This window comes from Mastigoproctus giganteus, chromosome 11 (genome assembly GCF_048544385.1).
Source record: "Mastigoproctus giganteus isolate SK-2022 chromosome 11, ASM4854438v1, whole genome shotgun sequence".
Classification (NCBI taxonomy): Eukaryota; Metazoa; Arthropoda; class Arachnida; order Uropygi; family Thelyphonidae; genus Mastigoproctus; species Mastigoproctus giganteus.
Genome location: NC_143585.1, coordinates 86,232,678 through 86,249,239, shown reverse-complemented (window position 1 = coordinate 86,249,239; position 16,562 = coordinate 86,232,678). Strand labels below are relative to the sequence as shown.

General features: G+C 38.3%; 1 protein-coding gene across 4 annotated transcripts in view; it reads right to left on the bottom strand.

Moving 5' to 3' along the window:
- The window catches only part of Sfxn1-3 (Sideroflexin-1-3), a 144,239-nt gene that overhangs the window by 16,013 nt on the left and 111,664 nt on the right, over positions 1-16,562 (bottom strand). For all 4 annotated transcript variants that reach the window (XM_090384247.1, XM_090384246.1, XM_090384245.1 and 1 more), the window contains 2 exons: positions 14,773-14,822; positions 9,118-9,167 (listed from right to left, as the gene is read on the bottom strand). In XM_090384247.1, the coding sequence (XP_090240373.1) occupies positions 9,118-9,167; positions 14,773-14,822 (100 nt within the window). The remainder of the gene's footprint in view (positions 1-9,117; positions 9,168-14,772; positions 14,823-16,562) is intronic.

The following is a 16,562-nucleotide window of genomic DNA, read 5'->3' as shown; positions in this document are numbered from 1 at the left end:
AGAACAGATTTCCCTCATTATTCTACTCAATCCCTTCAGTACCTTATACCCCTCAAATGGATTTCCCCTTAGATGTCTAGTTGTAAAACTTTGCATCCCACATCTTCTAAATCATACTTCATATGTGCATTGCTTTGCACTAATTGCTAATCTGGTTACCCTTCTCTGAACTCTCTCTCTCCAGAAGTTCTGTCTTATTTTAGGAGCAGTCTCCAGTCCTGAAATACAATATTCCAAATGCAGCATAACCCTGTAAAGAGGGATAATGATGTTCTACTAGCAAAAGCCCTATACATAGACAAGACACCATGTGTCTTCCTAGCTGCCTATTTACACTATGAAAAGTTTCATGTCAGATTGAATCATAACACTTTTTTTTTTGTCTTGAATAATTTTTTGTTGCTCTCCCCCAGCTTAGATGCGATTCCAGGATTTCTGGTTCCAAATGCATAACCTTGCATAAAAAAGCAAACCTTAGTTTCCATTTTTCAGACCATATAAGCAACCATATTGTCTTTTTGAAGAAACATGGCCTGGCTTGAATTGTTAACCATCTTTTCTCATATCAGCAAACTCTGACAACTTACTTGGATACCCTTATCAATATCATTTGTGAAAATTAGAAATAGGTAGGGAACCAGCACTAATCCGTGAGGAATCCTTGTTACACTGGATCACCCTGAAGACTGACCATTATGACAACCTTCTGTCTCCTTTGATACAGTATCAAAGGTTTCACTAAAGTCTAGATATGTAACATTGAAATTGTTACCTGAATCCAATTATCTTATGACTACATCATAGTAATTTACCAGAATAGTCATGGCATGACTACTCCTTAACAAACCCATGCTGGGAGCTATTCAAGATATCATTCTTCTAGAGATGGTCCTGAATTGTGTCTTAACCACAGACTCCACAATCTTCCTTCAAACTCACTGGCCTATAGTTACCTGCCTCCTCTTCAGCACCACCTTTGTTGATTGGGGAGACATTAGCACATCTCCAGTCTAAGGGAATCTTCCTAGGCTCTGATAATGCTCCCATTAACATTCCCAGCAGTTTGATACATTTATATCAACCTTTTTAATTACAACCAAATATATACTATTTTCCCTTGGAGTCTTGCCCTCCTTTATTCTCAATACCTTTTTTAACACTCTTCTGAGATCATTATATCACTTATTTTATAGCAGTTTGACTCCTTAACATTCCCCAGAGTTTTTAGCTTGCTTTCGACTGTAAATATCAGTGAAAAGTATCTTTTCAACTCACCCTGCCATTCTGCTGGGCCTTTTATGGATCATCCATTTCACCAATTAAGGGAAACTATAAGATTTACTCTTCTTTCTGATATTCATGTATGAGAAGAACTCCTTATCCCTAATAACCCTTTTTGCTAGTGCTTTCTCATAATTAGATTTCATCTGTGTTACCCCCATCAGTGGCTTTGTTACATATTCTCTTATAATGCTCAACAAATTGGAATCATGTGATTATCTGTAACTGTCCCATGCTTGTTCTTTTGCTCAATCAAACTCTTATTTCACGTGTCATCTATCTGGACATCTTACGTTTATGAGGAGCGAGGGAATGACGCCAGCAGCGGGGAAGATGGATCACAAATTAGTAACACATACGACAACATACCTGATATCCTTCCTGATGAGGTAGAACGTGTGTTGAAGAAAATGAAGAATCAGAAAGCACCGGGGGAAGATTAAGTTACCGTAGAGTTTTAAAATGGGAGGAAGAGACATGGCACAGAAACTGACAAGACTCTTCACAAAATGCATTAGAAAAGGTGTGACGCCTAATGAGTGGAATAATGCAATCAGTTTTGCTGTATAAGAAAGGAGATAAATCAGAAATTATAGACCAATTAACTTGTTATCTCACATCTACAAGTTGTTCACAAGGGTCATTACTAACAGATTAGAAAGAATACTTGATGAGAATCAACCGAAAGATCAAGCAGGCTTTAGTTGTTGTTGTTATTTGGTTTTTAGGAGCATTAGCAACTAAGGCCATATTGCTCCAGGGATATGTGGTGGTCATTCCCTGACCTTTCCGCATCCTCTGTATTTGGTGGTGACGGGCTCGAACCCCAGTCTAATCAAGACGCGTATGCGTAGCATACGCGTCTTGCTCCTTCCCACCTGGCTACGGCGGCACGCAGGCTTTATTCTCAACAGGATTCTCAACTATGGATCACCTTTATGTAATATCACAGCTAATGGAAAAAGCAAATGAATGTAAAACACCACTATGCCTGGCATTTGTGGATTATGAAAAGGCATTTGACTCCATACAGCATAAGGCAATGTTTCGGGCACTGGAAAGACGAGGCATAGATATCCCATATATTATGATTTTGAAGAAAATATACGAGAATGCTACCTCCTTTATTAGACTAGACAAAGACAGTAGCAAATTTAAAATTGAGAAAGGAGTTCGACAAGGAGACACAATATCTCAGAAGTTGTTTACTGCTGCCCTTGAGGAAGCTTTCAAAAGATAGACTGGTCGCAGAAAGGAGTCAACGTGAATGGAGAGTACCTAAACCATTTACGATTTGCAGATGACATTGTGGTCATAAGCCAAGATCCCAAAGAATTAGAGGAAAATCAGTTATGCAGAGTTAGTAAGGATTTTGGACTAAAGATGAATATGGCTAAAACAAAAGTAATGATGAACAAGTATGCCACAGAGAGGGATATAATGATTGAAGGAGCAGTAATTGAAAAGGTGGAGTCATATACTTATCTGGGACAAGTTATTAGCTGTAACAATGATAAATGGCTGGAAGTCAAGAGAAGAATGCTATTCAGAAGAATAATTTCCTGAATGCTATCCATCCAAGAGAAATTTTGGATGGATAGCATTCAGGAAATACAGTCACATACTGAGGAGCAATATCCCAATTTGTCTGAAACATAAAATAATGAACCAATGTATACTCCCCACCATGACTTATGGAAGTGAAACTTGGGCACCACCCAAAAGAATGGAAGAGAAGCTGAGAACTACACAGTGAAGAATGAATTATATTAGATAAGAAGAGAAACACATGGATTAGGCAGCAAACTCAAAAAAAGAACATTCTTATCAAAACTAAAGAACTACAATGGTCTTGGGCAGGACACATAGCTTGAAGACATGATGACAGATGGACTAAGAAAATAACAGAATAACAGAACCCAAGAGGAGCTAGAAGAAAACCTGGAAGACAACAATTGAGATAGACAGATGAAATTCACGAGTTTCGTAGGTAGTAAATGGATGGCCATTGCACAAAACAGAGGGAATCGTAAAGTTGCTGGAGAGGCCTTCATCCTGCAGTGGATTGAAAATGACTGTGATGATGATGTTTATAAAATTTTACCACTGGTATTGTATATATTAATTGAGTCTGCCTGCTGCTGCCACCCCCCACTATTAAGTTTTTGATACAGTTAGGCTCCTTAATAAGAATCAGTTCTAGGATATTAAACCCCTCATATCTCTCTCGGACAAGTTAGGATAAGTAGCAATCATCCAGTTTGTTCAAAAATCTGTTACCATGTAATGTATTTCCAGTCCATGTATTCCAGTCTATTTGAGGTAGGCTGAAGTTGCCCATGATGAGACAGCCATACTTGCTAGCCCATTAAAATTGACTAAAAAGATCTTTGTCGTACCCCTCAGGGTCATTTTGTCTATAACATACCTTTACTATCTTCTTCTCTTTACTGCAAGTCACTTTACACCATACTGACTCAACACCTGTATTACCTTGATCTGACTCATTGAAGATCTTTTCATCTTCAGGCAGTTTTTAATCAGAAGCATCACTGCCAATCTCTCCTTAACACACAATATTCACTGCAATGAAATTCATCTCAAATCTCTGAGTGACATCATTGTTTGCCTTACATAGCTGTAAGGCAAACTGCAAGCCTCTTCTCTGTGTTTACACACAGAAGAGTGCGTGTGTGTGTGTGCGTGCGTGCAATGGAAACATGTAATGTAGCATATCAAATCATGATTCACAGCACTGATCAACACATAAGTGTGTGAAGGAAGGATGCTACACAAAGCAATAGATCCTAAATGCATCCTGCCTTCTAGCATTCTCACTTGGGAACTGTTCTTTAGTACAGCATGGTTCCTATCATTATACTTAAAGGGCTTTGTTATTAACTGAGGAGTAATAAGGCCCTGTTCTAATCTGCAGCTCAGATTCACCTATAATGCTGATTGTGTATTAGATAGCAGTAGACTATTCCACGGCTTCCATAGCCAAGTGGTCAGTAGTGGGAGTGCAGTATCACACGCTCTTTGATCAAGTAGACTGGGATTCAAGCTCCTGACTGCTAAATATGGTCGATCTGCCAACCTGCACTGGACCAGCGTGGCAGATTATGGTCTATTTCCCTCAGCACAAATTGTTGAGGAGGCTTCCATCCTGCAGTAGATTGATAATGGCTGCAGTTTACTTTTTCTCTTTTTTTTTTATTATTCCAGGATGACAATGTCACAACTAAGAGTGCAGACTGTTCAGAAATGGTAGGCTGGGCATACCAATCCTGAACAGTCTGCATATGCAGCATCTGTCATAACAGTCACTAGACATGAATTGCAATGAAAATATGTTGGATCATTTGTAATGGCACACCTGATGGATCTTACAGATTATTCTGAAAGAGGAATGCAATAACATTACCAATGACATCTGTGCCCACCTAGTCTATGCCACATAGGACTTTCACTATCATTAACACTAAAACTGGTTGTTGGATTGTTCTTGGCAATTTTTATAGTCTTGGCCACTCAGGCCATACTGTGAGTTTAAATGGTACTGCAGTTTGTAATGTATTATGTCTGTGTCACATTGTGCAGGCTTTAAAAAAAAAAAAAAAAAACAGAATAACTCATGAAGAAAAACTCCTCTCCTGCTAGTTCCAGTCCCCAGTGAATGTGAACCTGGATCTTGTTAAACAGGCAGCATGGAAAAACCATTATATTGTCATGAAGGTGCTAAATATGCACCTATGTGCTATTAGGTATAAGCTCTAATGTTTTGTAGATCAGTGTTTTAAAAATATGAAAAAATATGTTTGAGGACAGGCCAGACAGCTGGTATATTCAATGAGCATTTGTCACTTGCATATACTTTCCATGTTGTGTGAATAGTTTACTTTCAGTTTATTAACACCAGAATTTGTCCTCAGTGATCAATGTGGAATCCTTAACCTGCTGATACTCACTTTGCAATATGGGATTGCTAGCTCCCTCTCTCAAGGTGGCCGACCGGGCTAGCCGAGTGGGTAAAGTACCTGCCCGGCAACCCAAAGGTCGCGGGTTCGATTCCCGCCTCGGGCTTGGATCAAAGTACTGCAAAAACCTTGGGAGGTGCAATATGGCCACAGAAGCCGATGCGCCAACAACTACCAAATCAAATCAAATCTCTCAAGGTTGAAGGATTCACACTTGCTGATACTGGACATCCTATATGGGACTGCAGGCATCCTCTTTGAGATCACAGGATTTTAAACCTGTCAGGATTTAATCTCACTTGAATACCTTCATATGGAACAGGTGGGGCTGACAATTCTTACAGTTGTGGAATGCTAAAAGGGTGTACCTCTTTGCAGGATTCTCTAGCCCTGCAAGCTGATATTCTTTCCTCTGTCTCTAGGTGAGCTTCTCAGATCAGGGATACCTCTCTCTTCTTCCCTCCCTCAATTTCAATCATCCCGAGGATGCCTATCTCCCCCACTCACTCTTCACTTTTATTTTTTATTGGGCATCTCCTTTGGGTTGCCTAGCCAGAGTTTCTGTTTTCTCTATGTCCTTGCCCAGCTCCTTGCACCAAGTATGGTAATTAGGAGTCCGTGGTTTTACAGAGGCTCCTAGGCTAAGAGGCCAGATGAACAACATAACCCTACACTACATAAACCACATATCACTCACACTATCTGGCCTTTATAGGGTACTGTATTCAACTCAATAGAACTGATCACGGAGTTGTGGGAACCACCAGTGCTGCTTGACCCTAAACATTATGTATTATGTATGTCTTCAGTGATATTTTGGGCAGCTTCAGACAACTGGTGTATTTGACAAATATTTGTTACTTGTATACTTTTCACATCCTACAAACAGTTTACTTGTGGTTTATGAGCACCAATATTTGTCCTTAGCAGTTTCCCACTGAATGTTGGCAATCAAACACAAGGCAAAGGAAGAATAAAATACTCTGTACTATCAAAGAACTTGTCATATAAATGGTTATTCTTATGACTTCAAGTGCAATGGAAGAAATAAAAACAAGCAAAGGAAGAATAAAATACTCTGTACTATCAAAGAACTTGTCATATAAATGGTTACTTTTATGACTTCAAGGGCAATTGTATGTGTTTTTCCACGTGTAATTTTTGGAATAACACGTGTAATTTTTGGCATATGTCTTCCACTTGATTTAATTAAAAATGGTATGGTTTAATGTATAACTGTAGATCTAAATCCAAATGAATTATGAAATCTGATGCACCTGCAAGGCAATTATTTTCTCATTATTTGCCAAAGTACACAAACATTTGTATATCTGTCAAAATAAATTTCATGTTGATAAATTTGAAGTGCTGATCAAGACATCAAATGCAGACATTGTTGGAATTTCAGAGATGTGGTGTCACTCACATATAAGGGATGCAAAATTTGAATATAGAGAGTATAATGTGTACAGAAAAGAAAAGACAGACAGGAGGGGAGGTGGGGTTATGCTCTTAGTTAAGTAGCACAAAATCTAAGGCAGTGCATCCATTTTACATGGGTGGCCCGTGCAATGTTCAGTCAGTTTGGTGTGACATAAGCACTGGGAAAGAAAAAATGAGTAGGAGTGTCATAGGCCTAATGATACAATGAGTACAACAAACAGCTGTACAGAGGTGGACAAGTGGCTCCAAACTTTTGGAAATAACTCCCATGGCAACTGAATATCACTTAACTGAGTACAGTAGGTTTGTTTCACTTGACTCAGGTACATTATTAGCAATTTTCTTTTTATTTCATGCATTAATAAGAGAGTTGTTAGTGACAGGATCAGCCTGTATTTGTAAAAAATTTGCTCTTTTTATAGTGGATTTTTCCAATTCAGTATTTCTACAGTAAAAATAATATAAAATGATTTCAATATAGAGTAGCCTTTTAAATTGTTATACATGTTTGTTGAAATAACAATTAACATTGAATATTTGAATCTGATTATAAAATATCATATCTACTTAAAAATATCACTCATAATGAAATCTACTTTTTGCCAATTTTATTTTATAAATTGCTAACCTGGTGATGCTGCCAGGAACTAAAAATATGTACCTGTTAAAATGAAAAGTGAGTCAAGATCAGAGAGAGAGAATATAAAGCTGCATTAACAAACAAGAAGGTAAACAAAATCTTCAGCAGAGATTCAATGAAAGAATAGCTTCTTATCCTTCAAGACAAACAGTGTAGTATATTTTGAAATCTTGAAATGCTACACATTAAACAGAATGGAGAACAGGGATTCAGATTTAAAATTTAAGATCTGCTTAAAGAATCAATGTTGAGGTATAATTAATGTGTGGTCTGTGCCAATAACAAAGTAAAAAAAGGTAAAATGTACAACAGCTGTAATGATAAAGGTATGAGGGCTGTTCAATAAAGAATGATCATAATCTTTCATAAACAACCTGTAATGCTTACTATTTCTAGATGAGCTGTGAAATTCAAGACCAAACCAAGCTGTATCACATAGCAGTTGACCGCTGCACACGGTGTGACCTTGCAGTTGGTCAAGTTTGTCTGTTCAGTTTCACCTAGGTAACAATGAACGTGACACACAAGGAGCAGTATGCTGCTATCAAATTTTGTTTCCATCTCAAGAAAACATCGACTGAAACATATGAAACGTTAAGAGGCTTATGGTGAATCTACGCACATACCATATAGCACAGCTCGCAAGTGGTTTATGTTGTTTAAAGATAGACGTGATTCAATCACAAAAATCGGCAGTCCTGGAGCCCCAACCACTGTGCCACCACAGAAACCATAAACACTGCTTTTGTAATTGTGAGAGAAGGTCACTGTATAACAGTAAAGCTGAGAATATTAGTATGAAGCATGCACGATATTCTCCACAACCATTTTCATATGACACATGTTTGTGCAAGACAACTCACACCTGAGCAATGGCAAGTTCCCATGGAGGTTTGTCAGGAGCTGCAACAGATGGTTACTGAAAATAGTGAGGTTCTGCACAAGGTGATAATGGCAAATGAAACATGGCTTCATCATTTTGACCCAGTATGTAAACAACAAAGCTCTGTCTGGAAGTCTACATCAGAGCCAACACCAAAAAAAGCAAAAGTCGTGGCTTCTGCAGGAAAAGTTATGGTTAACTCTCTTTTTTTTTGACATTCAAGGAATAGTTTACTAGCATGTTGCATCAGATAATATGACTGACAAGGGAACTTAATACTGAACTGTACCACACAATCTGCGAGGTCACATTAGTCGTAAACGACCACAACCGCACACAGGTGGGTGAATGCTGCATCACGACAATGCAAGACGTCACATCACTCATACTATCAGAGTACTTAGCCAGCATTAATGTCAAATATGTTCCTCATCTGCCTTACAGCTCCGACCTTGCACCCTGTGATTTTTTTTTTTTTAATTTCCAAAGTTAAAGAAGTAAAGACAATGGAGGCGATTCTCAAACAAACGTCAAAAAATGCTTCTGTCACATTGTTTTTGAAGAATGGAAAAAAAAAAAACGTTAGAGTAAATTCATTTCATCAAATGGAGACATCCTTGAAATGGACCATCAAAATATGAATGATTAATAAAGTATGTTGTGAAAAAAAAATTTTATACTCATTCTTTATTGAACAGCTCTCATAATTTAGTACATGAATATGTGAGCATAAATGTAATTCATCTTAAATTTTTTTTTCCCCTTGCATACCAAATTAAAGTAACCTTGTATATATAACTGGCATAAAATCAAGTAACCACCATTAGAATTTTGCATCTTATGCAAACATGGTTTCAAAACATCAATATCAGGTTTATGTTCTGATAACTTACAATAAACCACAGAGACCAACTTGAAGAGGAGCATTTATCAAAGGAAATCTCTATAAAAAATAAAAAGGTAAATAGTTCCAATTAGTTTCATAGATATATTGTATAAATGTACATTTTGATGGTAATATTTCTTACATTCTATAGATATATAAATTGTTATAGTCATTCAAAGTTAAATTTGCTTTTAATTTACTGCTGCCACATTCAAAAGCATTAGAATATTTTTTTAATATCTATAAAGACAAACTGATGCATGGAAGCCAGTCTTATTTAGTATTGGCCTTAAAAAAAAAAAAAGAAATCAAATGGTTTCAAGATCTCTCCAATCTTTCCTTAATGACCTCTAGTTCCACAAGGTAGTAACTTCTAATAGTTAAGTTAGCTAAAATAAAATTTTCATATATCCAGTCAACAATGCTTTCTTTAATTTAAGTACATGTCCTCTAGTCAGTTCAATATAGTTAAATATAATTTATTTATGGTTTAAAGACATAAATTATATTTAACTCAATCAAGTCCTCATGCAGATGTAGTATGGTCTTGAGACTGCAACACAAAACTCAAGTATTTCTCTCTAAAGGAAGATTTTTTATACCAGTAACTAATATTGCTGCTCTTTACTATATGCCTTTCCCAGCAGATCCACATCATTTCTAAAACACAGGTTGCTGAACCTAGATACAACATTCAAAGTGCGGTCACCTAAAATTTTATGTAATGGAATAATTACCTCTTTGCTGATATTAGTGAGAGTCTTATATACCATAGATAAAACACTGTACATTGTTCTTGGCAACCTGGCTGCAGTTTTCAGAGTACTTTGTGCCACACTTTGCAATTACTTTTGGGTCTTTTTTTATTAGACTGATGAACAAATTTAATTTTTTTTTTTTCTCATATTAAAATATGTTATGAGTGTTGAACCAAAATATCAAGTTTAAATTTTGCTATCATGTCTGGATTTTGAGAAAATTAATATTTTTCTTTTACTAGTGTATTAACAACTTTCATAAGCTTTAACAAAATGTGAATTTTCATGAGCTTAAAATGGTTTGAGCCCTGTCTTGAAGGCATTCCATGCTGCTTATTTGTTTGTATCTCATTCTCTCCCCCAGCATTCCTCATAAGCATCCAGCAATAATCAGCAGGCTGATCAGACTCCTCCACTTGCCTTCACGTCATTTTTCTATGCAAGATATGTACTGGTAAAATCATTCTCAATGTTCATCGCTGACACCACTGAAGTTCGGGGAAAAAATTAAGATGTGAATATAGAAAATGAATTGTTAAGCTCATATTATAATCCAGTTGTTTGTTCACTTTCAGGAGGTGGTCAACAAACTCCTCACAGTTTGCCAACCTTTGATTTTCTAAAATGTACTGGCAGAATGAAAATAAAAAGTACTGACATCTAAAGATGTTCCACACTGCTTTTTTCTTTTTTACATAAATTGTGGATGTCATCAAAAGAATTGACTCTCATTAGCATTCTTGATTTGTGGACCAATGAAAAGTTTCTCCTTTTATCTTTGCATCTCATAATATTTTTGTTTCAAAGTATTGGAAACGGCCCTTTGTCCAATACTTTACAGTTTTTCCTTAAACCTAATTTGATATGAAGGAACAAAATCTGTTTCCTCTTAAGTAGTATTGGATGTTGAATGTTCTTCTCTCCAGGAATATACATCCATGAGCCAAAACATTATGCCCACCTTTGTCTCCACCAATGGGCACATCCCATGGTACCTAGGAGTGACATCACTGACCAGTGAAGCATATATGGTGATGGCACGGGTAGTGCCTGTCAATTCGTCAGTATGAAGTCTGTGCAATGGGGAAAGAGAAGAACCTGAAAGAATTTGGGGGAATGATTTGTGATGCTAGGAAGGTAGGACAAGCATCTGAGCAACCATTTTCGGCTGTTCAACACCCACTGTATTGAAGGTGTGGCAGGAATGGTCTGAAGAGGGACACACAGCCACCCAACATGGGTAGTGCCAGGAAGGGGAGACCACGACTAGTTGACAATCAAAGTGAACAGCTGTTGGCATGTGCTATCCCTCAATTAATGGCAGATTACAACCAGGGCATATAGAGGAATGTTTCCAAGCACACCATCCAGCCAATGCTCTTATGGATAGACCTACTGTGCAGGCAACCTGTTTGTGTGCCCATGTTGACTGATTGTCAACAACAACTCCACCGTTCCTGAATATTGGATGACTGGAAAAATCTCCTGAACTGATGAATCAAAGTTCCAGTTCCATCACACACCAATGGACAGGTGTGTATTTGATGGTGAGCAGATGAATAGCTGCAACCACACTACAGTTAGATGAAAACAGGCCAGCAGCAATGGTATCACAGTTTGGGGGATGTTTCCATGACCATCACTGGGTCCCCTCATCCCTACTGAACACATCATCTTCACTGTCAGATCCTATCCCGGCATTATTTTGGACAAACTTTTGCCCTACACAGCAACCATGTATCCAGATAGCACTCTTTCAACAAGACAATGCCCCATGTCACAAGGCCCACATTGTACAGGAATGGGGTGAGGATGGATCATGTCCAACCATTAGCATTAGTAGAGGCATATGAAGAAAGCAAGCTTATATAGCATCAGCCAAAAAATAAAAGAAAGTTCCGATTTCACCTATCCATTCATTCCAAATGTTTGTCTAGTTCTGCCTTGAATTTATTTAAGTTCTAGCTTTCCACAATGACAGATGGAAGTTTGTTCCAGCAATCAATAAACTGCTGGCTAAAGGCAAATTTCCGCACATCAATTCTACAACTCTCTTTCCTCAATTTGAATTTATGTCTCCTCAGGCGATTAATCTTGGCAGAGGAAGAATCACATTGGCATTGAGCTTGCTCAAACCATTCAAGGCCTTATACACCTCAATCAGATCCCCTTGCAGGTGACTAGTCACCAGACAGTGCAATTTGCAGAGTTTAAGCCTTTCTTCCATTCACCTGTTGCCCTTCTCTGTACTCATTCCAGCAGCTCTATATCCTTCCTAAAATGAGGGTTCATACCTGTATACAGTACTCAAGGTGTGGCCTGACCATTGCCTTATACAAGGTGATAAAGGGGATATCCCTGCTAGAAAGTTTCTGTATATCATTGACAAGACACCATGAGCTACTCTTGCAGACTGTCAGCACTGCACAGAAAACTTCATATATGACTGCACAATTACCCCCAGGTCTTTTTCATTCTCCACTACCCTGAGTGTAGTACCACACAGATGATATGTCACTCTGGGGTTTGTACTACCCATATGCAGTACTTCACATTTGTCAATGTTAAAATTCAGTTGCCACCTCTCAGCCCATCTACTCAATTTTTCCAGATCCTGTTACAGTAGCGTACTGTCATTAACAACCCCACCAACCTTCGTATCATCTGCAAACTGAGGGGGGCGATTCTCCAACGCATCAGAGCCTAAAAAAATGTGCAACTTGTGAAATGTTTGCCGAACTCTCTGGAATGGAACATGATATTGTCATGGGGGATGTCTTTGTGTGTGTGCGATGTAAGGAGTGTAAGGAAATCAGGCGGCAACTCAGCGTTGTTATGGGCCTATATGAGAGTTTGAAGGACAGGGTGGATGCCCCTCGAAAGATCTAAATTGAGGGGCCCATCAGGCTCTCAGCTGCCCACATCAACGCCAGAGTTTGCACTTGGTCATCACGCAACACAGCGGCAACCCCCAAGGCAGAATGCGCTGGTCCCACAGGAACTAGTAGTTGTTGGTGACTATTGTCAGGGAAACGGGAAACATGCTTTGTAAAAAGGATAGGTGGAACAGGACCAGGGTATGTCTGCCAGGGGATGCATTAAGAATCTGCAGGTAAAAAAGACACACTGGGTGGCAGTGATCACAGGAATTGACAACTACTGTCAAAGGATAAAGGGAAAGGCTTTTGTGTTCATAAGGGTGACTACAGTGGTCTCAGACATTTTTAAATTCTGAGCAGTGGGACCAACTGATGATGTTACCAACAGAAAATTCTAAATGTGAAGTATTCAGGGAAGTAATCAAAGAAGATGAGGCTATTCATACAACAAAGAAATTCTGTTCAAAGCTTAGTCCTAAATTGTTATCAGATGAACTGAGACACATGGCAGAGAAGAAAAGTGCATGGAATGCATATAAATTATCAGGTGATATAGAAGCCTATGGTAGATATAAATTAGTCTGTAATCAAGTCACAAAGGAGGTTAGGCAAGTAAGGCAGATTATGAGAAGTCCCTGGCAAAGAAAAACAGAAAAGACTTCTATTATTAACAGTAGAAGGAAGGGGGTTGAATTACAATGGGCCACTTGATGTCTATTGGTTAACTGTTGATGGCCCTGGTCAGGTTGCAGACAAATTGAATAGATATTTTGCATCTCCATTTACACATGAGGAATGCATTAGGGAAGGGGATGCCAGAAGTTTATAAAACTCTAACAAGGAGCTAAATGACTTTGTGATAACTGAAAGAAAAGTGGAGGAGAAATTGTTGAAGGTGGATATAAAAAAGGCACCTGTGGTAGATGGTATCTATCCAATTATATTAAGGGAGGAAGGAAAGGAGGCAAGAAAACCCTTAATCATAATTATGAGAGCATCCTCAGATTCAAGGGAGGTGGTCCCTATGGACTGGAGATGTGCAAATGTATCTCCAATTTATAAAGGAGAATCAAAAGGCGACATGAATAATTACAGACATGTTAGCTTAACGTCTGTTCCAGGAAAAATAATGAAATCACAGGTTAAAGAAGCAATGCAGGACCATCTGGATAGGCATGTAATTATACTGCAATAACAGCATGGGTTTCTTAAGGGGCAGTCTTGTCTAACCAATCTGATAGGTTACTATGATGCAGTGACCAAGGAACTGGATGCAATAAATAATTTTGACATGATATACTTGGATTTCAGGAGGACAAAAATAAGAAAACCAGAATGGGATATGCAGTTATAATAACAAAGTTGCTTTCATGGGTTAAGGATGTTTGTCCATTCAGAAGGTTAGCATTAGAATAGTATTACCAGTACTTCAACTTTATGGCAATCTATTTATTGCATTAAAGAATGTTATAAAGTTGAATTCTTGTATTCATTTGTGAAAAATAGCATAACATGGTGTTTTTTTGTGATGTTTTTATGATGTTCTTTGTGTCAAAGCATGTCTATAAGCTGTATGCATCCTATGGTTGAGTTGCCTTTTTTTTTTTTTCTGGACAAAAAAAACCCAGAGTTTCTAGGATAAAATCTATGAAACTCTTTCCCAAGGCAAATTTAACTAAACCATGATGAGGGAAAAAATCAAACACTTCTCTTGTCGTGATGGGATTCAAACCCCAGCCTTTTATCGATAGGGAAAAGGATGACATTTGTAACCACCATGCTTTCCACAATGATGTAAAAAATACACAATATTAAAAACGATAAAAAATTTTTAATATTTCTGTTATTCCACAATGGCATGTTAAAAATGCAGTTGTGTAATAATGTTTGTGGAATAACACCATCTGAAGTCTTTCAGAGAGTCACACTGATACTTAATTCTCCCAAACAGTTTATTTATAATAAAAATAAATAATAATAGAGTACTTAAATTCAAGTAACTAAATTCAAAATTTATAAACTTACCTTCAAAATTCCTCTTTTGTCCAGGTAATTCATAATAAAAGGAGGAATAACTGCAAAATTATGTAATAAAAGTTTCTTCAGATAAAACAATATTCAAAAGAAATGAGTTATAAGAAGGAGTCACAAAGTCAACATCTTTAATTCCATGGTCTGCCAAAATTAGTGTAGGGATTTTATATTTACAAAATAATAATGAAAAACAGTTTATTTTTATATACCAACATAATATTAAAATTTATAAATTTCAATTTAAAATGAAATAAAATTGAATTAAATCAAAAATAATTCTTTATGGTCACCTTTGGATAGCCATGAAAAAAATATAAATGGCACACTCTTAAAATAACATGTTTCATAACTGAAACTAATGTTTTGTGTGAAGGGCACTGATTTCAATCCTTATGTTTATCTCTAAGTTCATTAATATAAGGAGTTCATGGCACTGAATACTTATCGAACTCAAATATCCCAACAAGAAAAAGGTACTGTCAAATATGGAGATCAGAAATGTAAATAACCATCTCCACAGCATGAAATTAATCTGTTGAGAAACAGTTTTCTCAACATGTTGAATGTGGTACTTGCTGCGCAGTAAGTACACCAATGAGTCAAAACATTATGACCAGCAAGTCGTTATGCAAATCGAAGCAACTGCAGGTGAACTACGGTGTGCATGGATTGGGACACAGTATAAAAAACACCTGATACTGAGCTCTGTTAATCAGTGTTACTCTTGTTCTTCAGATGGGAAAGGCAGCTGACTTAAGTGAGTTTGACAAAGGCCAAATTGTAATGGCAGACGACTGAGTCAGAGCATATCTGAAACAGCACAGCTGGTTGGGTGCTCATGGTCAGCCATCGTTAGTACCTACCAAAAGTGGTCCGAGGAGGGGAAACCCACGAACCGCCAGCGAGGTATTGGACGACCACGGCTCATCAATGCTCAAGGTGAGCAAAGGCTCTCCCGGATGGTATGTAGCAACAGAAGGGCGACTGTGGCGCAACTAGCCGGTAATTGGAATGCTGGTGATGGGAGTAATGTGTCACAACACACAGTACATTGAACCCTGCTGAAAATGGGGCTGCATAGCCGCAGGCCACTCCGAGTGCCCATGCTAACCACGTTTCGCTGGCGACAGCGCTTACAATGGGTACACGAACATCGAAACTGGACCTTGAGTGATTGGAAGAAGGTCGTCTGATCCGATGAATCACGTTTCCTGTTGCACCATATGGGTACGTGTGCGTCGTTTACCTGTGGAAGTGATGACACCTGGATGCACCGTGGGACAAAAACAAGCCGGTGGCTGTGGTGTCATGCTTTGGGAGATGTTCTGCTGGGATACCCTGGGTCCAGTCATCCATGTGCTGGGCACTCTGATGTCTGCCACCTACCTAAATATCATTGCTGACCAGGTACACCCTTTCATGACAATGAATATTACCATGAAAGGGTGTACCTCCAGCTGTGCTGTCTTTCAGCAGGATAATGCGCCATTCCACACCACCTGGATTGTTCGAGACTAGTTTGCGGCACACGAGAAAGACTTCCAGGTATTGCCCTGGCCTCCAAATTCCCCAGACGTCAATCATCTGTGGTTTGTGTTGGAACAGCAACTCTACAGGAGTTAAAGAATCTGCTGGTTACATGTTGGTTGGTTGGTTGTTTGGTTTTTAGGAGCATTAGCAACTAAGGCCATATTGCTCCGGGAATATGCGGTGGTCATTCCCTGACCTTTCCGCATTCTCCGTATTTGGTGGTGACGGGCTCGAACCCCCGTCTAATCAAG